Source organism: Gymnoscopelus microlampas (assembly GCF_963454915.1).
Source record: "Gymnoscopelus microlampas genome assembly, chromosome: 10".
NCBI classification, from domain to species: Eukaryota; Metazoa; Chordata; class Actinopteri; order Myctophiformes; family Myctophidae; genus Gymnoscopelus; species Gymnoscopelus microlampas.
Window position 1 is genome coordinate 15338530 of NC_139947.1, and position 23950 is coordinate 15362479.

The window sequence follows — 23950 nt, forward strand, 5'->3', positions numbered from 1 at the left end:
CAGAGGTCAAAAGTCAGAGGGTGAAAGTTGTTCAGCATGAGGAGACGCATATGTGTATTCAAGTTTCATGGCTGTAGGTCAAACAGGACATGAGTTGTACCTGGTCAAAGTTGGCATTTTCAATTGAGTGCTATAGCGCCACCTTTGGACGAAAGATTGTGAGAATTATTTTTTGATCGTTTTTCATGACCATCTACCATATGGCCGAGTTTCGTAAAAAGCGACAGCGCGGTTCAGCCAGAACTGCGAAAAGTGGCAGAAGAAGAAGAAGAAGTGACAGAATACTGCCAATAACAATACGTGTACAGAGCAGAGCTCTGTCCCCGTAATTATAATAAACACAATACTGAGCTGCTGGCCCTATATCTGTGCACTGAATCTCTGAATGAGTGAATATAATTATAGTCTAACAATGAATATAAATGTACAGTGAGTATATGAATATCCATCACAATACTGTACATCTATGGCCGGTGAATATATGAACACCGTATCAACAATGAGTGTGAAAGACTGTACTGTAGACTATCGACAATAAATATAAGAATGGATACATACTATGTGTACAGTCCATCAACAGTGAATACGTGAATGAATATAAACGTTCTACGTATGAGTGAATACAGTCTCTCTACCGTTAACAGGCATCTGTCAAGTTGTGCAATATACAGTGCATCCTAGTAGTCCATGTACAAGTACGATGACACATAAAGCCGTTCTTTTGGATAGGATTTCAACACCAGACTTCTTTTTTCATTGCAAATGATTGACACAATTTAAATAGACATATTATTGTAAGAAGAAACTCCACTTTACCCATTAACTACAGAGGACATCCTTTCAGTTATGCAATTCAAAGAGGAGGGTACAGGCCCAGGAGCAGCTTTAAAAGAAATCAAGATGGCAAGCATCTTACTATAGTTGGTATCTGTCTCGTACCGAGATCTAAACTAGTTCATCACTGACAGTCAGGTCAGTATCAGTCAGGATGTTTGTGGAAGAGAGGATACTAACTTTGTTCAAACGGAATGCCCATCACACTTTGACCTATTGGAGTGTGTTCTTCAGCTTTGGACTGTGCATCGCGTTTCTTGGACCTACGATATTGGACCTGCAGTGCCAGACCAACTCCACGCTCAGTCAGATCACCTGGGTGTTCTTCTCTCAGCAGTTCTGCTTGCTCATTGGCAGCTCCATCGGTGGTGTTTTCAAGAAAACGTGAGTAACCTGCTCGTGGTGTATTTGCACTGTTTCAGAGGTGAAGCTGCAAGCCAGAACTCATTTTAAAGGATTAAATGTTATTTTAACCACATGAACCCTAGCATCCCTATATTCTGGGGTGAAGAGATCCGGTGTAGACGGACAAAGGAGAAAACCTACAGTAGTATGGAGCCCTGGCCCTGGGAGACCCCGGTCAACTAAGTATATAAGTGGTTAAACAATGTGTATGGTAGAGTATGTTGATGCAGTGTAACTAGTACATCTGCATTGGTTGGAGGTGCATGTCTCCCATGAGACATTTAGGCCGTAGCACGTAGCACACCTACCGGTTGACAAGTAATATTGCCCAAAGCTCATAAGCACAATGTCTCATAAGCACAATATTGTGTGTGTGTGCGTGTGCGTGTGCGTGTGCGTGTGCGTGTGCGCGTGCGTGCGTGCGTGCGTGCGTGCGTGTCTATGTTATTTCTCTTACTGTGGCTGTTTACTCCACAGAATTGTATATGTTTTTTCTTTTCTTTTTTCTGCACTGTATACAAAAATGAGAACTGCATTTAATGAACACTGTACAATTATTATTAAATGGGGAAACAATAAGTCCTCTTAACTTCCATTAATGCGGCTCACTTTATTCTGTCTTTCCCCTAAAGGTTGTTCAGCGCTCTGTCTGCCTTGTTTATCTCTGCTCTCATCATCTCTGTAATATTTGCCATAATACCATGGTGCAACACGGTTCTGATTCTGGCCATCGCCATGGCGGTGTCGGGCCTGGCTATGGGCATCATCGATACCATCGCCAACATCCAGCTGGTCACCATTTATCAGAAGGATTCCGCCATGTTCTTGCAGGTAACTATAACCACTGGCTGGCAAACCCTAGCGTCCCTATTCTGGGGGCCAGCATCCAGCGAAAATAGCATTCTATGACTATTTTGGGAGATTTGGTGTAGAGGAAAGTACTAGCAGGCCTAGTATAGTAGAGCCCTGGGGACCACGGGCAATTAAGTATGTAGGGTTACATGGCTAAAGTGCTATTGATGTAGCCTGGTACCGGACGAATCTGCCAGTGCAAAAAAAAAAAATGCCCTCTGCGATTTGGGTCTGGCACCGCTCCGTTGTGAATCCATTTCCTGCTCCCGAAGTCTGGGGTGACCAATCAGGGCCCAGTATTCAAATATGGGAGACTGTAATTGGTAGTTGGTTGTAGGTTTAACCAATTGCATCCAGAGCCATTGTTTTGATCCCGCCCCCTTGGACAAAAAACATGCATAGAAGCACCAGACTCATATCCACGCAGTGATATAGTCTGGCTACGCGAGGCTACTATTGATGTAACTATTACAGTGACTTTTTAAACTTTTTAATATCAAGGATGACCAGTTTTATATACGGCCACGGATCCAATTATGATTTTTAGAACTGGTACTCCAATCTACATAGTAAAATCCTCATTTGTTTGTCTAAATCTGAGAGTGCATAAATGGAACCAAATTGGACCTGTAAAGTTCCATTTGTAATCTCGAGTATTAGCATTTCCCAAACTTATTTTTCTTTTCTCTGGCCAGATTGTTTATATCTTTTCGTTTATATCTGATTGTCTGTGGGAAGAAGCAATTAGCTTACTGCCAGCGGCTTTGTGGCTGCAAAACAGTGTGTGGTTGGGATAGCATTAACATTCAAGTAGCATCTAGGAGTACGTGGGCCAAAGTATAAACAGCATCCTCTCAAAAACATGAAGAGAATTTGATTCATCTGATCTTCTTTATGACTATGTTTGTTAATATCTCCTCGGGCTTCTCAAAGACACTATGTGACTCCATTGTGGATCTTGGATGAGACGTTAGAGACGTTATCTATCTATGACATATCTATGATGTATGACTCAAAATTTGGGCAAGGCTGCAGTCCAATCAGAGCCCCGTTGACTTCCATTATTAAAATTAAAGTTAAATTATTTCAAAAAGTATTAAACATTATGTGGGGGAAAATAGTGTAGGTGCTTCTTTGGCCTACTGGCAGTGTGCAAGACATTATGCAAGATTAACTACAGACACACAGACACACAAACACACAGACCGACCTTTAGACGGCTAGACCTCTGCAGAGCCGTGCTATGAAAAGGTAAAAAGTTTTTATTATTGTCGATTCAGCCAGAATTTCTTGCTTGAGAAAAAAGTCGTTATTCATCAATGTTCCGCTCCCCCCCACTCTGCAGGCGTTGCATTTCTTCATCGGGTTCGGAGCCCTGGTGAGTCCGCTGATCGCAGATCCATTCCTGTCAGAGACGGGCTGCGGGAACCACACTGGGAACGAGACTGAGATCATGCATCACTTCAGGAACACGTTGCGTAACAGTCCCATGGTCCTCCACAACATCAGCCAGAACCAGAACCTCCTGCCCGCCCACGCAGAGCCAGAGGAGGAGTCCATTGTGCACTATGCTTTCTGGATTATGGCACTTATCAATGTAAGACACTGGAATGGTTTGATTTATGTTTATTTGACACTACAATCACAGACCAGATGCATTGCTTACAAGCAGTGGTTCTCAACCTTTGGGGGAATTTTTTTGGGGGGGTCTCCAGATGACAGTGGCCATCTTGTCAAACACTAGCCAAATTGACAAATAATATAAGAAAGAGGCAAGCTCACGCACAAGCTCACAACACGAGGCGTTGTGAGCTTGTAGTTCGGCTATTTTCACAATATTTATCTGTGGAACAGAGTCAAACAAAATGTAATACCTCAACTCCTACAGTGCTTGTCAGGGTGGGGGGTCCCCTGTTCAAATTCATTTGGGGGTTTTTGTCTATTCACTCTGTGTCTCAGATGAGGGCTGTGGACAAACAAAAATGGTACCATATTATAATGGTCATTAGTGCAGACCAATTATATGACGATACGTTAAAAATGGGTGAAGTGGTCCTATACACCTCCTAAAATGTAAAGAACAGGTGCTGGACCAAACTGTTCTTTAATGAACATGTTTTGTGAGGTCACACAGTGACCTTGACCTTTGACCCCGTGACCACCTATTTCTAGTCAGTTAATCCTTGACTTTTATGACATCATGCTGAGACATTTCCTCAGACTTCATGTCCGTTTGTAAACCCCACCTACAGCTGCCGGTGCCCATGGCAGTGCTGTTTCTGATGTACAGAGAACAGCTGATCCCCTGCTGTCCCAGCACCAACCCCACTCTGCTGGATAAAGATGAACTGGGCATGGAGCACCAGCAGGGGGCAGACGGGCTCGACTTGGAGACAAAAGAAGAAACCGGAGGTAAGTGACTGAATGGACCCTCCTCAGGAGGCCTTGTGTGGAAGACACTTCTTAGAGGTACGAGTAGGAGACGCTGTATCTCTGTGTAGGTCATTAAGAGGCCCAGGCCAGGATTGTTTTGAACAGGGGCACAACCATAGACATATAAAGGTAGGCGCCTCCTCCGACTCTGGGGCGTCTGTATCATAGATATAGAAACCTAGATACCTTATTGCCCGCTGCAGTTCGTTGGAGCGACCTGTATCGCGGCCGCCATATTAGCGGGGGCACGCTGCCACTCAAAGTGACTACTGGCCAATCACAGCGCGTTGAATACTGGCCATTCACAGCGCGTCTTTTCCAGGACTTGTCAGAATCTAGTTGTCCCGCCCCCACCTGCCTCTGATTGGCCTACCGAACGCCCCCTTCTGTGACGCACACAGAAGTTTCCCACTTGTCCTGCGGAAGCGGAAGCACGCCCGAGATACAGACCCCTCAGGGGGTCAATAGATTAAAAACATAGTAAGCAACACAGCTGCACCACACAAATGAATAATGAGTGTGTTAGATTTGCATAGGCGTGTCCAGAGCAATGTCAATGTGCAAGCATGATAGACAGTATTGACACACCTAAAATCTAATGCACCCAGTATTAATTTGATTGGCTGCAGCTGTGTTGCTTACATCACTGTGTGTGCTATAAGGTCGACGTGATGCAGCCTGCCATGTTTTTACCCTGGTGTAGTTTTTCCACCTGAAGTGGAAAACAACTACATTTTCAGCCTGGGGTGTTGTGCCTCATGATGATGTAGATGTAAAATATGTTTTTGGAACTTTCTTACCCTATCATGAATAAAATTATAGGTATTTTACGCCAATGTTTTTTTTTTTTTAAATAATAGTTGTTTTATCAAGAGCTAACTCAGTCATCTAGATAACAGAAACTTGTATCAAGTGCATACAGTATAGGTGAATTATGAGACAATGGGCCCCTGGCACAGGCTTGTAAAAGTAATCAAATAATACATTTTTACATTGGAATCTGGAATGGGGCCACAAGAAAGCTCCCCATGGGACGGATTTGGCCCACAGGACTAAACCTTTTGACACAAAATGCTAAGTTAACAACAGTGACAATTGTTACACAAAGGCTCTGGCTAGGGGCCCCCTGAGCCCTTGGGCCCCTGTGCCTCAGCCTGGTAGGCCTGTGCGGTAATCCACCCCGATCAAGAGCTATATATCTTTTTTATTATTCTGGTGAGGATAAACCCGCTTGTTTTTACTGTATTTGTATCACTGATTGCACCTTTATCGGTTGCTTGGTTTTCAAATCATTTTATGAAATCTTTTCTAAAACATATGAATAAAATATGACATTGAGCATGGTAAAATGTGTGTTGTGTTTCAGGTCATGGAGATATCTTTGGCTGTTGTCAGAACGATAACCTGCGTGGGCTGCCGGTGTCATTTTTTATGATTCATATCTTGGGTGGGATGGTGCTCTTCATGACCGATGGTATTGTGGTAAGTGAGGCGTGTGAATATTTGAATATAATGTGCTATCTTTCTTCTTCATTTTCTATTAATGTTAATTCATGCGTCGATTACAATGAGTACAGTGCAGTGTTCGCTTTTATATCTGTACCCAGAAAACATAAACATCTGTGTTTTTTTGCTTTGTATTGTCAGGGTGCGTATGCTGGCTTTGTGTACACCTACGCCGTGGCAGCTCCTATGTCGCTGTCCCACAAGACGGCAGGCTACCTGGCCAGTATTTTCTGGGCGGCCATCACCGCGGGCCGCCTGTTGTCCATCGCACTCTCTGTCCGCATCCAGCCTGTCAGGCTGCTCATGTTCAACCTGGTAAATAACATTACGAATGTTTACTCATTTCAGAATTCACAGTTTAGGCAAACTTACAAAGTGTAAGATCATATTAAGTGTCATGAACCCTTGTCAACAAATGACAGGGTACATTTTCATGTAAATAGAATGCAAAGAAAACAATGTAGTGCTACAAAGAAACTAGAATACCAGGTAAACATCAAACCTAGCATCTGTCGAAACGACATGCTATCTGAATGACATTCTTAACATTTGAGGTCAAGCAAACAGTAAATGTCTATCTAAATAACAACATAAGTGAACAACTACCTAGTATAACTACCCTCAATGGGAAAAATGGACAACAAGAAGTGATACAAGGAATGAGGAGTGATATAAGGAGTGCTAGGGGGTCAGGTGTAGTCTGAAGAGTTTAGTTTTCAGACTGCGGGGAGTGAGTCTGCATTCCTGACTGGTGAGGGAGGTCATTCCTCACCAAAGAAAGCTATAGGACTTGGCCAGGGTGTTGTAGGGAAGGGAGAGACAGACGTTACTATGACACTATGATACATGACACTATGATACACTGGTCCACTTCAAAGTGAATTGTTGACCGATACCCTTAGGTTTCTCTGTTACTGACGGTGCCTTGTCCTCTGTGTCCTCCAGGCCGGCGTCATTGTCACCGTGTTGTTGCTGCTTATCTTTTACACAAGCAGCAGCTTTCTGTTTATTGGCACCTGCTTGTGTGGCCTGTTCCTCAGCAGCATTTTCCCCTGCATGGTGGCCTATACTGAAGATATCCTCGACTACCAAGGTATAATAGTAGCTAAACATTGGTATTATCAATAACACAATAACGCCTCATTTATAATCCGTTTTGCCAACACATTCCGTTTGCCAACGGAATGTGACACGTTGTTAGCTTGAAGATATAGCTGTATAAGTACAAACAGGAAATACAAGTTGTGCACTGTTTCTCCATGCAGGATGTGCGACGTCTGTCCTGGTAACAAGCGCAGGGATGGGGGAGATGGTGATGCAGGTTGTGGTTGGCTCGGTAAGACTGATGGGTGTCATTTTGCTGCAAAATTCCAAAGCACACACAGATTTATAGTAGTTTAACCACATGAACCACATGAATAGTATCCATATTCTGGGGTGAAGATTTGATGACAATAACCGATCTACAAGTCGTGATGCATTGTGAGATTGCAGATCTGCTATTTACGATGAAGAGATTTGGTATAGAAGGAAAAAAGGAGAGACCCTACTATAGAGCCTTGGGGGCTTATAGTATTATAGGGTTTAAGTGGTTTATTTAAAATTTTACAAAACAAAGAAGCAATTCCTTGCAGAGATTTAGAACAAAGTTCCTATGTTTAATTCATGCTTAATTTTTATTTATGTTTAATTTCGCTGTCCCATTCGCAGATAATTCAGACTGAAGGCAGCTACAGCTTCTTGCTCTGTGGGATGATCATCGGCTGCTGTGGTTTCATCCTCTTCTTCGTTCTGTTGCTGTTCCATCGGATGCACAAAAACTACCTCACAGGTACAGGTAATAATGATAATTATTGTTTTTAAATATTTATTTGGGGCTTTTTATACCTTTTATTATAGATAGGAAAGCTGTCAGGCTACATTGTAGCCTATGTGCCTGGAGCGCTATACCAGCAGTCCAGGCCCACCATTGATAATGAACTAAAACCAAATCTGTGGTGAAAAGCTGGGTACTGCAGTGGCTCTCTGCTATTGGCTGGTTTTGGAGCCAGGTGATGTCACCCTATAGAGTGCTAAAGGCCCACCCACCGCCAAAACATGACAAATACAATGATTTACCACTGAAGAAAACAAAACAAAAATCGTACCCTCTCATAAGCAAACAATGATACACCCTTGTTCTCCAAACAATGTCTTTCACAATGATTTGATTGTAAAGACGCATATTTTTGTTATATTTAACCCCAGAATTACGATATCATGAAAAAAACACTGCATACAACATAAATATTTGTTAACATCATATGTCATTGAGCTTTGCCCACTGACTCTCAGAATGCTATGTAGAGACATCGCTCTGTGGCAGATGACAGATGGTGCAGTACTCCACTTTGCGCAACTAGATGTCAGGCTTTACACACATTTGGGTGTAGGGTTTAGTTACTCTTTAGCTTTCTCTCACCGTTTCTATAGAATCAGTAATTATGTTCATGATAAAACTGGCCTTGGTTTGAAGTTCATCATTCATCATATCCCCCCCTCCGTCTCTCCCCCCCCACTCTGCCTTCCTTCCAAAAGGAACATCCAAAAAGTCAGCCATGGTGGAGGAGCCAACAGTAGTATTTAATAATTCTGCCCAAACCGTCGAGCAGATAGAAGAAAACCACAACCAGAGCAGCTGAGGAGTGTTTCCCTGTAAGCCCTTGAAGAATGCACCACCTCTTTTTATTGTGCTTGATATCAAATAATTTGTTAAAGCTACAACGTTTTATGTACTTTTTTACTCTCTTACTCCCCCTAACAGACAGAGATAAACGCAATGATGACCAAATTACAATAATGATAGTGCTGTAATGTACTGTGTCCAATCTGGTGCGTTGTCTGCTTAAAATAACTTTATAACATACTTATAACATACTCTACCATACAGATTGGTTAAAATAATGTTTTATTCATTAAAATAAGTCCGGTATTGTAGCTTTAAGGAGGTCATCAATATTTTGCTATAGGGATAGTCATTTCAAACTCTTATTATTTCTTAGATGTAAATCAAAAATGTCCAATAATTGCATATGTATTGTTTTGTATAAAATTATCATTTTAAATGAACAAAGCATTATTGTGATTGTCATTATTGTCCCATGTGAACCCCACTATGGCATTTGGGCTCCTATTTAATGGAGTTATGCATTTATAAATCTGGTTTAACTGTGTTGTTGCTGTTGTGACTTTGTTACCGTACGGAGGCTATACTGAGATTCTGTACACGATGATAATGTGCATTAAAACGGCGAGAGCTTTTGTATTTAAACAGTGAAAATTGTTTTGTTTTTTTTAGGTAGATGTTGCACCTATGGTTGTGTCATTGCACTTGATATAGGTATCAGCAAAGAGAGGGAATGCAAAACATTTTCAGCAACTGCAATGTTTATTGGATCGCTTTCTAAATCAACCACTCAAGAGAACAGAGTCACATTCTCCATAGTTATCCATTCCATCTGGCTGGAAGGACTTTGCAGTCATAATGGAAGAAGTAGTTACGAGTTAACAAATGCAAAACAGAGAACGCTTCCTGCCTCTTGAGCAGTTAACTAGTCAATCTGTAACCATGGCTTTAGGCCCAGTTGCAGCATTTGCAGGAGGTGTCAAAGACCAGGCCGCTGGAACAGTGCTGGATGTAGGTCCTGCCCTGGCTGCACTCGTAGAATGCGTTCTTGTTTGTTGGGTCTGGGTACAGGCCACCGGCCTTTCCTTGGCAGAAGGTGGAACTGCCTCCGCTGGAGCCACCTCCGCTGGATCCACCGCCTCCACTGGGCTGGGGCTGTTGTTTGGTTGGAATGGGCTTTGGTGTTGTAGCGCCACCGCTACCACTGGTGGTGGAAGCGCCTGGGACTGGGGGGAGGGGTGTGGCTGGGGCCTTGCAAGCTGGAAAAGATGATATAGTTGATTAGTTGACTTTATTTATACTTTGTCACATCAACACTTTTGTATGTATTGTATTATAATATGCGTATCTTTTCTATAGAGTGATAATATTGTGGGACAAATTAAGCCTTGACCCCTTAAACCCTATATTCTTAGTTGACCGGGGTTCTCCAGGGCTCTATACTAGGTCCACTGAATGTTTCCCTTGACACCAAATCTGTTCACCCAGCGGCTTTAGGCTATTTTCGCCCAATGATTTCCCCCAGAATAGTGACTCTTACTGTTCAGGTGATAAATCTCCTCATTATGTGTGCACATAGCTTTCACATCGGTACCTGAAGATCAGCGCCTTTATTAGATTTAAATTCTTACATGCTGATTCCAGACCGAGGCTCTTCTTCAGAACATTGATCAGAGGGTATTTGCCCTGGTTACAGTATGTGCCTGTGTAGTCATCCATGTCAAGGGTCCACACCATGGCTCCACCGAAGTTGTTCTTCATCATCCAGTCAACCTACAGACAGCCAGGACGGGTCATGAATAATACTGCAATATTGTGATGAATGCAAGAGATGTCCCGCACAGCAGCAGTTCTAAATGTGGGGTCTGGGCTGGGACCCCCAGGGGTCCTTGGGAGGGTTCCAGGGGGTCTCCAGGTAAATTATTGATAGTTAGGAACCAAATGGACCCTTACAGGTCTGTAACTTTGAGAGTTATAGGGGTTTGTGGGCTACGGTATACGAAACTGAGGGTCCTTGAAATGAAAAGGATTGAGAATATGAGACATGGAGAGTTAATATTCACATGCATTTGCTCTCGTCAAGACAACAATGAGTGTCAGTTAAATACTTTAAACATATATCATTTGTTTACTGGTGTCCCTCAGGGATCTATAAAAGTCTAAATAATAGCAGAGAAAAGCAAATATCTGTATACAATAGCAGCACTACACCAATGTTGCTATTGTTGTGGTTAAATGACATAGTTTCACTATTTCTTAAGGTGTTGAGTTCAGTGATACATTATGCTAGCAGCAAAGCAAAAGCAAAGCAAAGTTTGTTGTTTACCCAGGGTGTTGGACTAAGTGCGGAACTTATTTACAGCCAGACCCTGCATGGAAGCCTTGCTCAAGGGCTATTCAGCGGTGATTCATGATTGATGTGATGAATTGGGGAATCGAACAAGGAACCTTCCGGTATCAAGGCCGCCCCTCTAACCACTAGGCCACCGCTGCATTGCATATAACAAAATAGTGCTAATTCAACAAACACAAACATACCATAGTATTATGGCATGTACAACACACGTACAGTACATGCCATTGAATTGCTTCCTTACCTTGATCTGGAAGCTCTTCTCGTTGTCATAGCCCAACCATTGGTTTCCTTTGTAGGCATATGGGGTGTCCTGAGGTGAGTTCCAAACCTGAGTTGCTCCTTCCAAGAATCCGCAGATCTGTCATTTTGACAAAAACGAAAACTTTATTAGCAACAGCTAAACCCTATAGTTCAGTGGTTCTCAACCAGTGGTCCGGGGACCACCAGTGGTCCTTGAGGGGGTTCCAGGGGGTCCCCAGTCAAATTAATAGTTAGTAACCAAATTGACCTTTATATGGCTGTAACAAATGCTGTAACCAAAATGCTGTAAAATGCTGTAACCAAATGGACCCTAACGGGTCCATTTGGTTCCATTTATACATTCTCAGAGTTAAATGAACACTAATGATGATGATACAGTGTAGATTGGGACCCCCAAGAAATCAAAATGGTTGAGTCCCAGGCATATTTTTTCAAATGGGGGTCCGTGGGCTAATATGTGTCAATTTGGGGGTCCTTGACACGAAAAAGGTTGAAAACCACTGCTATAGTTGACCGCGGTCCGCCAGGGATCTATGCTAAATCCTCTAGTATGTAGCTTTACACCAATTATTTTAGCACTTAGCACACCTAGTGACTTCACCTTTCTTTACTTAGTTACAGAACATGATAAACGATAAATGTACGCACTCAAAACAAGTGTTATTATTTTGACTATGGTGAAAACTGGAACAATTCTGTAGCGTTTTAGAGTATTTGTTGGAACTCTGAACACTACAACTTGAAACCCGGGGCAATCCCAGCCAAACTGATATCGGGGTCACCGTACAACACGTACCTCAAAGTAAGCCAGCTCTCCAGGTTCCTGGGTGTACTTCCCAGCAGTTCCAGCACCAGCGATAGGGGCTTTCACGCCATGGTTGGCAGCGTTCTTGAGGGTGAATGAGGCACCATAGGTTGGGAAACCAACGATCAGCTTCTCCGCTGGGGCGCCCTGGTTCTTGTAGTAGTTCATGGTGTAGTCCTGGAACAGAGCACAGCGGTGGTTGCAGTTTAACAGGTATTGAACAAGACACCATCATGTTTTCAGTTTTCAACATTTGCACACTTCAGTGGTGGAAAGTCACCAAATTAATTTACTCAAGTACTGTGCTAGGATGTTTTGATGTGCTAGTATTACTGGACTATTTCCATTTTATACTACTACTCCACTACATTTTGGAGGCAAATGTACCACTACATTTATGTGGTACCTTAATTACTTTGCAGAATTAACAATATAAAATATAAACAACAATTACATTATCATTAATTATACTACATGAAGTAAGTAATACTTGTCATTCTGAAATAACGTCGCTACATAATGTGTATTTTTTGTTTTGATCCTAATGCTTTTGCACTTTTAAGTCAATATCCAGATATGTCTACACAGTGGTATATCTATTATAATACTTTTGTATTACAGTGTGGATGCATGCTGTATCCTCTGCACCAGCCACCAGGTTTTGGTTGGTAATCCACACTGAACTGGGAGATGTTTTTCTACTCACGATATTGAAATAGATGAAGCCACCGTCGTCGTTGGGGCCCTTGAACAGGGGGCTGCACTCGCCTGTGAAGGGGTCCCATGATCCGTGGTAGTCGTAAGTCATGATGTTCATCATATCCAGAGACCTGGGATGTGGAGGAGAGGGTGTGAGCAGCTTACATTCATCACATCAACAGAATATCAATGAAGATCAGAATCATAGTTACGTTTTGTAACTCTAATCAATTTAATTGATTACAAAAATAGTAAAATAATCGATTTTGGGGGCAAGAAATGTAAATGTATTTTTTCCCTTTTTTTATTTTTTGGATACAGTGGCAAACATTTTCAGAAATAGTGAAAATGGTCACAATGCGTCATGATGCGACACGTTATTAAGGCTATTTTTGCAATTTTGCGGACGGAGCAACTCAGGTTTGTAAACGCCGCAGGACACCCTATATGCCTACAAAGGAAACCAATGGGTGGGCTACGACAACCAGAATAATAATAAACAATTGTTATAGATTTTCTTTTGCAATGGTGTGATGCAAAATTGCGATTATCATTCGATTAATAAAATAGGTTGAATAATCGGTATCCCTAGTCACATCGTTATTGAGAATGTTAAAGAGGCGAACAGTGTGCAAGGACATTATTATGTAATATTTCTTCGCATGCTTACTGGCCAATCTTGGCAATCTCATAAGCAGAGTCGATGGTGCCCTTGCCGGCAGCCAAAGCGGCGGATGCCAGGAGACGATTTCTGTTGGTCTTCTTACCCTCGGCCTCGAAGGCAGCTCTCAGCTCCTGTTTAATGTCAACACAACAGGTAGAAGAGAATATACTATCGATTGAACTACTGAAACAGAAAGACAAGACTTTTAATGCAAGTCGCACTGTTTTCACTTGTAAAATATTTATTCACTGGAGCTTAGCGGTACTTTTTCAAAAAGAACAAAGACCTGGCTCAGACCTCAAGCAGAAATAGGAAACTTGGTGTGAAGTAAATATGTTTTCTCAGCAGGGTGGCTGGCATCTCCTTGCTCACTGCTCCTTTACGTGGAAGGGAGACAGTTATGTGGTGGTTCGATCTAGCCTGGCGTAGCCAGACTATATCACTGCGTGGATATGAGTCTGGTGCTTCCATGAGGAAGTTATTTTTCCAAAGGGGCGGGATCAAAACAATGGCCCTCGACGCAATTGGTTAGACCTACAACCCAACTACCAATTACAGTCTCCCATATTCGAATACTGGGCCCTGATTGGTCACCCACGTCTTCTGGAGCAGGAAATGGATTCTCTATGGAGCGGTGCCAGACCCAAATCGCAGAGTGCCATTTTTTTTTTGCAATCGCAGATTCGTCTGGTCCCAGGCTAGGTTCGATCATTTAATATGTCAGGAGGCATCTAACGCCAGAGTTAGCCTCTGCTGTGACCCAACTGGTAGAAAATGGATGTAGGCTACACAAGCCATTATTCATTTGTTGGGTAAAGTATTAACTAAATATGTCACATCAAGCATACATTATCTTTCCAAAGATTTTGAGCTGAGAATGTGTGAAAATCTGCATTGAGTACCGTTTACTCAAAAGAAAAGTGTTTCCATATGATGTATTTCCAAAACGGTCACTCTAAGCAAGTGATAACTCATTGCGTAGCTCTGATACTGTACCATGTCACGAATAGAGAAGTAAATATATGCTCGATGTGGCCACCAACAAACCTCAAGGAAAACGGAGTACAGCTGCTGATCCTGAGATGGGCTTCCTCTGTTTCCTGGGTATTCCCAGTCGATGTCGAGTCCATCAAATTCATACTTCCTCAGGAAGGAGATGACTGAGTTGATGAAGGTCTGACGGTTACCAGAGTTGGACACCATTTGAGAGAACCTGTCAGTGGAGCAGAGATTGATTAAACTCATACTGTGTGACATTCATATTAGTAGTCTTATTGAGGACATTTCTGGTAGCTCCATTGTTTGTTAGAACTGAATTCAGTTCGGTTTGAAACAAAACCACTGAAGTACCGCTCCAAAATGAATACTGCACTGTCCTAGCACAGAGGTTATTTTGGAACGCAACAACAATGTCATTTCTCGCGCATTTCCGATGCTTGTGGTCATTTGGGCACGAGTGACGGAAAAAGACACTAGCGACTCACAAAAATACTTCAGAGAAGTCTTTAAAAACACATTTTTGTGGAGTGGTTGTATATTGAAAACTATACCAGTGAAAGATTATATCAAAAACAACTTTTTTCTTCAAATTGAAAACATTAGTCACCTACAGTTGTCAGATGTGTGGATGGGTGCGCATCAATCACTCACCCAGCAGAGCCAAAGTTCCATCCTCCAACAGACAGCATGGTCTTCAGGTCGCCATTCCTGCCAAACAATAAAGACATTTCATGCCACGGTGATTATGAACTGCTTGAAATATGACATACTGTATTAGCTAGTTCTATGGTGTAAAGTAACTGTAAGCACATTTACGTTTTATGTATTGTACTTGAGGACACTTTTGAGTACTTACATGTTCTGCTATTGGCTACTTCTACTCCACAACATTTTGAAGACAAATGTTGCCTTTTTTAGTTACTTTGTTAGGGTACAAATTAGGGTGTATTTTATAGATTAAAATATGACTATATTATGGGAGGGGGTTGGTCACAAGCTGTCCAGCAGTAGGCTATATAAAATAGTTAAAATATGCCCCTCCTTTACAAGCTGCAACAATACACATTAATGCATCAATAATTATAATACAATAAAGTAATTTTTTTTTTTTTCTGAACTTGGCCATTCTGCATAATGAGTATTTGCACTTTTGGTGCTTTAGACAGATTTTGAACGTAATACTTTTGTACTTAATTCGAAATACAGGCCTTTTACTTGTAATAGAGTATTTCTCCATGTGGTACTGTATTTCTACTTTTACTTAAGTGGAAGATCTGAGTTGTTCTGGGTACAGAATAACATGTTTTTACAAACTCTAGGAAAGCAGAGGCACGTGTTGACAAACAGCTTAGAGCACATTACTCTGTTTGTGTGTGCGTGTGCGTGTGCGTGTGCGTGTGCGTGTGCGTGTGTGTGTGCTTCTTGGTGACTCACTTGTTCTTCAGAGCGTTGAACTGTCCGTACAGGGTCACATCATTCCACTCATAGGTGGCCAGTTTGCCGTTCTTGATGGTGGCGAAGGCGTACAGCAGATGGGTACACAGACACGGGTCGATGTCGGTGGGGAAGTAGACGGTGGGGGGTGGTCTGTACTGGGCCCAGTTGGTGAAGTAACATGACAGGATGTAGGATGAAGCTGTCGAGTGTCGATGCACAAGCAACATTTGACATTTTATAAAGGAATACATTTTAGCTTTTAACATCCCTGCAAACTATTTCATGTCAGATGTGCATTGATTTGGCTGCCCAAAAGTGTACTTACAGTACTCAAATATGTTACTGTCCATCACTGTCCATTATGTTATTATATAAAAAAAGAGAATGAAGACAAAGAAGGTGTCCTCTGTCCAATAAAATAAATAGTCAATTGTGCATTTTTCTTGGAACTGTAGAGAAACTCACCGAGCTGCGCATGCAGCACCAGGGCCAGAGCTGAAAAAAAGACACATAATAGTTAGCTTAAACCAAAAACAAAAAAAAAGTTAAGTAAGTCTAATTTATCTTTCGTTGAATGACAAAGTATAAATGTAGCTCAGAAATCACCACTGCAACGAGAGATAGATGCACAATGTGTCTACATTAAAGGTGCTATAAGTGATATTTTGAGGTTAAAACTACAATCATTTTGTTAAAAAATATATTCAGAAGTATGTATTTATTTCTATACATATCATTTCCAAATACACTTGTTTATTTTGTAACATGTGTATGAGTTCTCTCTCCTGATTGGATAAAATGAGTATCCCGACTTCTAAATGTATTTTCCCATTTATTGAAGAGCTGGAGTATGACAGGGAGGCCCCTGTTACTGAATAAATACTTTCTATTGCAATGATCAGAATAGCTATAGGGCTATTTAAAGCTGCACTCTGTAACAGCCGAAACTGCAAATGCTGAAACTTTTACCAGTGATCTGCCGGAGCATGCCTGCTGCTTGCTCAGGGGAGATATTGTTTTTTGACTTTCAGGCAGCACCACTCCTATGGTAAGACCAGTGGTGGTCCTACCATACCACTGGGTCTAAATATTTCAATAGAAGAGCAGGTAGACCAACTACAGTACAACCACCACATTTGTGTGTAGGTTATTTTAAATTACATACAAATTCTCAAAATATAATTTTACGCAATATTTTTGTTTACAGTTATGTAGCTTTAACACTCATTTTAACAAAAATAGCCTATATCACTTACATCACCTTTAAAGGAGTAGTTCACCCAAAAAATGACTTATTTTCAATCAGTTACTGTACACACCCCACGAAGCCTTACATTCATGGAGATTTTTTAGTTTTTGTTGCATTCCTGAGACAATAATTTGATGTAATTGATAAAAAAAAAAAAAGTATTTTTGGGGGGTGAACTACTCCTTTATCTACAGTACATTATCATTTCAATAAAAGTAAAAAGAAAAGTACAAAATGCATTTCAGTTAACTTACCAGTCACAATGAGAAGTTTCCCCATGATCGCAGTGTGAGTGAGTCTACAGGTACGCTCCCTTTTATACACACACAGTTTGCTCAAATCTTCCTAACATAGGACTTTTGCCAAAAAAGGTTTATTTGCTAAAGATTGTTTCACAAAGGATTATCAAATGTGCCAACATAAGAACCCATGTATGATTACCTACTGTATCATACTTTAGTCTCCATGCACACGTTGCCAGTTTAACATTTCTCCTTGTGTGAAGGACTGATAATGAAATGTCCAACTAATGCAATTACAGAACCACAGAAAACACAAAGCTGTGGCTAAAAAGGCCATGGGTATGATAGAATAACTAATAATAATAATTAGAGAATACGGAGATCTTAGAAAATAGGATCATACAAATGCTACCATCTCTAATATTGTTCTATAATTCACCAACTGCTGTATGCTGTTTAGTCTAATTCATTATTTGATTCACCAATAACGACACAAATCCTAGCGTCCCTATTCTGGGGGCGAACATTTCGGAAAAATACCAGATTTTAGATCAGTTATTTTCAGATGGTAGATTTGGTGTCAAGGGAAATCTGGTATAGAGCCCTGGGGTTCTCCGGTCAACTAATTAGGGTTTAAGTGGTTAAGTGTTAACTGTTATCTGTTATCTCATATGCAATAAGCAAGAGGTAAAATAGAGCTATTCCTATTGTTAGTATATGAATATTAATGTTTGTTTGTTTGTTGTCTGGGAATCAAGAGAAAAAATATTAACCAAATGTCAGCTTCTGTAGCCTAATGTATGTTGTCATAAAGTACTTCTGTTATACCTGCTGGGAGGTTTAAGACATTTTTATCTTACATCTCACATAAGTAAGCAGAAAAGATGTATAGGCTACTTTTCCAAAAGTATTTAGTAGCTTGTTGAATCTTGATAAATAAAGATAAATATGCTTGGCACTTAACACGATCAAAAGCAGGCTGTGATATGTCATAAAGCGGAGTTTGCGTTGTAATATAACGTAATCTGCACCTAATCTAATCGCTTTACAGCCCATTATAATGTAGCACACTTTATCTCAATGAAACGTGTGTGTGTGTGTGTGTGATATTTAATAAAAGATATGCTGGAGTCAGCAGAAAACAGCTTGGTTCTTGAAAGCAAACGTAATGAAAGAGGTCGTTTCTGTGACAACAACCCTGCCTGCTTGTTCTCACGGTGTCTCTCTGTAATTACAAAACATTGAGGAAATGTCACAGAGGCTGGAAAAGAAGAAGAGGTTACAGGGTTTTTACTTTACTCTAGCCAATTAAGCCCTTTGCTGACCAGATCAGTCCCCCAGGGGTCTATACCCCGCCTCTGCGCTAAATGTCTACAAGGCACAAGCTTGTGTGGATATCGGCTATTTGCACAGAATGTTCATCCCAGAATAGTGGTCCTAAGGTTTATTAATTCATTTATTTCTACAGCCTGATAAATCTTGATATACATATTTCTGTGAGTTTTGGATGAAAGAGTGATAGCAAAAAGTGTGTTTTGAAGAAAACGCAAAATGGTGGAAAATGTAGCTAGGCGCAAAAGGGCGGGCCCGTAGTTTCTTATAACTTATGGGTGGTGCTTCAATTATCATAACTTGTACCACATCGTAATGACCCGATACATTACAGATCTGAATACTACATCTGTTCTGGGTTTTTGCATACACTTCATGGCAACGCATTGTGAGTTTGTAGATATGCTATTTTCATAATGTTCGCGAGTTTAGAAAGTTTGAACAATTTTGAACATCTTTTTTTGAAAATGTTCGCACTTGTAGGCGAATGACATGCACAAAATAGGGACGCCAGGTTGAAAGAGGTTGAACTTTCAGCCCTCTGCAGTTTGTCAGTGTGTTGTTCTTCTTCATAATTATGCTGACACTGCAACAGTTTGGTTTCAATGTTTGGGTTTTGTTGTGGAAACAGTGGAGGTGGTTTCCATCACTAATGTAAATTAAACCAACACCCTTCCCTTTTTACTTCCATGGAAGACTCTTATGTAACTGTCAAATGTCATCCAGTGTGTCATTCATCTTTCTTTCTGAACATACAGTAATAAGTAGTAACAACTGTTTGAAGCGTAGGTCAATTCTTACACCATTCATATGTGATTATATTACAATATGTCACGTGTGTAGTGTGACCTTCTGTAGTGTGACAATTTAGTTAGGCTCCCTTATCCAGAGCAACTTACAAGAGATTGGAAGAAGCAGAGTAAGCATGAACTCTAGTCAATAAACAAGTAAATAGTCACTCTTCACAAGTAGAGTGCAAAGAGAGCAATCTAGTGCCTCAAAGTAACTAGGAGGTAAACATCAAACCTAGCATCTGTCTAAACATCATGCTATCTAAATAATATAAGTAACCAACATATTAGTAAGTCTGCGGTTCTGACTGTAAGGGGGAGTTTATTCCATAGTTAGGGAGTGTGTGGAGCGTTGGCCAGGGTGTTTTAGGGAAGGGTTGAACAACCTTCCTGCAGCTGATCTGCAGTGAGCGGGAATGGTTGTGGGGTTGGATCATGTCCTGAACGTTAGAGGGTGCCATGCCTTTGATTGCCTTGTACAATTTACAATTTAGGCACTTATCCAGAGCGACTTACAAGTGCGAGATCGGAAGAAGCAGAGTGAACATGAACTGTAGTAGTCAATAAACAACAAGGTAAAGAGTCACATAAGCAGAGTCCAGAGAGAACAGGTCATCACCAGTGTGTTGCACTGGGTGCGGGCAGCACCCAGAAGCCAGTGAAAGAAACACAAAAGGGGGGAGATGTGAACATTTTGGGAGGTTGGAGACCAGGCGTGCTGCAGCATTCTGGATCATTTGGAGGGGCTTCAGTGAGCATGCCGGGAGGCCAGTATGGAGAGAGTTGCAATGGTCAATCACATCGAGATGACTGAGGCCTGATAAGGAGCTGGGCAGACTCTTTGGTGAGGAAGGGTCTGATCCATTGGATCTTATCTGTCATTCTTATGGTGTGTGTGTGTGTGTGTGTGTGTGTGTGTGTGTGTGTGTATGTGTGTGTGTGTGTGTGTGTGTGTGTGTGTGTGTGTGTGTGTGTGCGTGTGCGTGTGCGTGTGTGTGTGTGTGTGCAGCTAATCTCACAAACCACTGCAGTGATCAGCGTCAAATCACTGCCAGTAGGTCAAGAAGTAAATGCTTGAATTTCCACTAAACAATGGACAGAAACATTTCAGCATACTATAGGCTGGGAATGAAAAACGAAACATTTCATGTGCTGAATTGCTGGTGGCCCAGTAGGCCTATTCTGTGGCCACATGCAGGTCTTTAGTGCCACCTGCTGTTCAAAATCCCAAACTCTGTTCCCAGGAGAGACAACCAGCAGGGGAAATTCTCCCAATCAGTGGCAAGGGCGGGCCATTCCTCTCATGAAATTGACATCACCTGTGTAGCTGACTCCCTCTGGCTATTTTTATGGGCTCTTTGCACTAAGGCCAGAGAGAATTATACAAAAAAGTGTATCATTTCTGTATGTTACTTACTGTACAAGCACTGTCCGGGATCCTGAACCAGGGTGATCCAGTTACGCATTCATCAGCGCTATAATACCTGCAGCTATAGAACTGTATTTTAAGCCTGAAACTATGTGCCTGACAGTGCAGTTTCAAGCTTTAGGTTAGGATTAGGGTAAGGGTTAAAGGGATAGTTCCCCGCCAAAATGACTTTTTTACCATCAATTACATATTCCCCATGGAGACTTGAATTCATGGAGATTATTTAGTTTTTGACGCATTCCTGAGCCAATAATTTGATGACCGGCGGCGGCTCCGGTAGAAGACTCAAAGTGTCAACTGGAGACATTAGCATCTTTCCGCCGGTCATAAGATTATTGGCTTAGGAATGCGACAGAAACAAAAAAATCTCCATGAATTCAAGACTTCATGGGGTGTGTAATTGATAGAAAATAAGTCATTTTTAGGGTGAACTATCCCTTTACGGTTGGAGTTAGAGTTAGGATATGTTCTAGAAATGCAGGAATATTTGATGGATGGATGAATGAATGAATGATAGCCTATGTTTGTGAACTTGTTTTATGTACTTATGATCATTCTAATACTTCTAAGATCACATGATACATGAGGGCATCAACTGAAACAAGAGTGTATTTTCATGACTCATGTCCACATGCACAAACACACACACACACACACACACACACACACACACACACACACACACACACACACACACACACACACACACACACACACACACACACACACACACACACACACACACACACACATACACACACACACACTTGAGCAACACCTATACAGCGTTGCTCAAGACAAGGAAAGGGGAAGAAGGAGTGGGGTCCCTTACAGTGTAAATAGTTTTCTGTGGGCTGCTTCACATCCGCATCATGAAGATATGTGGGCTTCACATGAGCTTTCTCAAAGGTAATGAGGGCATTTTGTTAAGGATTTGAAATAGCTCCCTAATGGCAGAATATATTTAGGGGAATGTTTGAATTTGTATCCTTTGATGATGGTGAAATGTTGTTTTTGTGCATTTTGTAGCTCCGTTCCTCAATCTGCTCGTGCTAATGAGGTTCGAAGTGGGTTCAGCTCAGCTCTCTGCTCCAGCGAGGGTGACAGCAGGAGCAGGGGGTTCTGTGAACATCTCCTGACACTATGACGCTTACTACAGGGACCGCACAAAGTACTGGTGCAAGGGACACATCTTCAAATCTTGTGAGGTTATCTATCTATTTATATAATTTGCATTTTAGCAGGCACTTTATCCAGAGCCACTTGCAATAAGTAAAGTGATCTATCTATCTATCTTTCTAGGTGGTGGTGAGAACCACAAAGCCGAGACAAACAGACAGAAGCTTCATCACCGAAGATAAGGATGCAGGGGTCTTCTCCATAGGGATGACTTCACTCCGACATAGTGACGAGGGCCCATACTGGTGTGGGATCTCCAGACTTGGCAGGGACATCTTCACTGCTGTTTACCTGCGGATCCAAGACACAGGTAATCTAGTTGAAACGCATTCAAGCCGCCCACCCTTGAACATGTAAAAAAAAAAAGAAGAAAAAAGGTTTCACACATTTTCACAAACTCTCACACATTTTCAATATAGTAAATAGCAGCTCCAGAAGCTCACAACATGTTGTGATGTGAGCCTGTACATATTCTATTTTTAGCTATTTTTAAAATAGGGCTAAAGTGGTTGACAAGAGGTTGTGTGATTGTGAAAAGTAAACACAATGTTAGCAATCTCCCATGCATGCATAACTAAATGTTTTAATACAGTTCAAATGAATGAACACATTCCAAAATATGTTGGCTTTGTTTTGTTTTTTAAAGTTCACATAGTGACAACACCTACCTTGATCGCAACAACCAATTCAACAGTCATTTTCATCGAAAGATATGACATGCGGTGAGTAAATGAAGTCTAAAAGGACAACAGGGCCGCTAGCTGCATTGATAAAACTCCAATAACTCTCTTCCAAATAAAAGTAAAGTGGATTCATAAATAGGCATTAGGCATATAAAATAACCAATGTAAGATTAATCATGTTTCTTGTTTTTCCTTTTAGGATACCCGGTTGGTGGGCCACTCTGCGCTGGGTCCTATTTATCTTAATGTTGCTTTGTTTTGCATCAACATATTACTTTGACATTGTTGTGTGGTTGAAGAATAATGTGAAGACAAATGACAGCAAAACAAGACAAGTACAAAGTAACTGTTAAAATATAAGTTACATAACATATTCTATTTTCATGATTCCAGACCATGGATGCTTTGCGCGCGCGCGCGCACACACACACACACACACACACACACACACACACACACACACACACACACACACACACACACACACACACACACACACACACACACACACACACACACAGTGTATTGTTGTTGGACCATCTTGCAATCTTACAATAAATGGGTGAAATCACTGTCTGTCTTTTGTAAAAAAAAAAAAGATATTATATTACATCACCCTACTATTATTTGATTTAATTTATTATTTTTTGTTATATCAATATTCAAACATATTCCTTCATCCTCTATTGCATGTGAATTATTGTAATAATTTAAAAGTAATCTATATAGGAAAACAGCATAGCCAATTGTATAATTCCTTTGCAACATGAATGAAGACATTTTATAAATGTGTGTGTAACCTATAACTGGTTATTTCTGTATTTATTAAGTTGTTTTCTCTGAACTGAATACAAAAAATGAAAACAATTAAAGGTAGAAAGAAAAACGAATGAATCCACATTATCCTTATATTATATTTTGTATAATTTCAATCACCTTTGAGATGGTGGGTAAAATGGATAGTGAGTACAGATTGCAGGATCATCAAATTGGTGTATGGACATTGGGGATTAAATAACGTTGAATTCCTATAGCACAAATCCTTTGATAAAAGATACATTAGATATGTGTGTCACTGTCCACACTTTGACAACAGCATCAGATCCCTTTAAGTAGCTCTAAATCGACG

At 41.1% G+C, this 23950-nt stretch overlaps 2 protein-coding genes and 1 long non-coding RNA gene across 5 annotated transcripts; 2 read left to right on the forward strand and 1 right to left on the reverse strand.

Annotated features, from left to right (window-relative positions):
- Positions 1-988: 988 nt before the first annotated feature.
- Positions 989-8733, forward strand: mfsd4ab (major facilitator superfamily domain containing 4Ab; the record flags this gene model as incomplete). The annotated part of the gene is made up of 10 exons (XM_084069834.1): positions 989-1218; positions 1872-2070; positions 3437-3688; positions 4344-4503; positions 5891-6006; positions 6172-6345; positions 6976-7123; positions 7296-7366; positions 7741-7861; positions 8608-8733. 10 exons carry the CDS (start codon positions 989-991, stop codon positions 8709-8711), a joined length of 1575 nt encoding a protein of 524 aa, XP_083925960.1. The 3' UTR covers positions 8712-8733.
- A 910-nt stretch (positions 8734-9643) lies between these two features.
- On the reverse strand, positions 9644-19050 carry LOC311054091 (acidic mammalian chitinase-like; the record flags this gene model as incomplete). Its single annotated transcript, XM_084069971.1, has 12 exons — positions 9644-9954; positions 10327-10468; positions 11293-11409; positions 12109-12294; positions 12824-12947; positions 13487-13611; positions 14528-14693; positions 15131-15187; positions 15914-16115; positions 16382-16411; positions 17420-17478; positions 19046-19050. The coding sequence occupies 12 exons, from the start codon at positions 19048-19050 to the stop codon at positions 9644-9646; spliced, it is 1524 nt and encodes a 507-aa protein (XP_083926097.1).
- Positions 19051-21778: 2728 nt separating this feature from the next.
- LOC311053585 lies at positions 21779-23208 on the forward strand. Of its 3 annotated transcripts, XR_014601651.1 has the most exons (5): positions 21779-21868; positions 21989-22167; positions 22262-22448; positions 22794-22860; positions 23021-23208. It is a non-coding gene; the product is annotated as an uncharacterized lncRNA (long non-coding RNA). The 3 variants fall into 3 exon arrangements; XR_014601649.1 differs by having other exon boundaries at positions 21989-22448; positions 22785-22860; XR_014601650.1 differs by having other exon boundaries at positions 21989-22448.
- Positions 23209-23950: the final 742 nt, after the last annotated feature.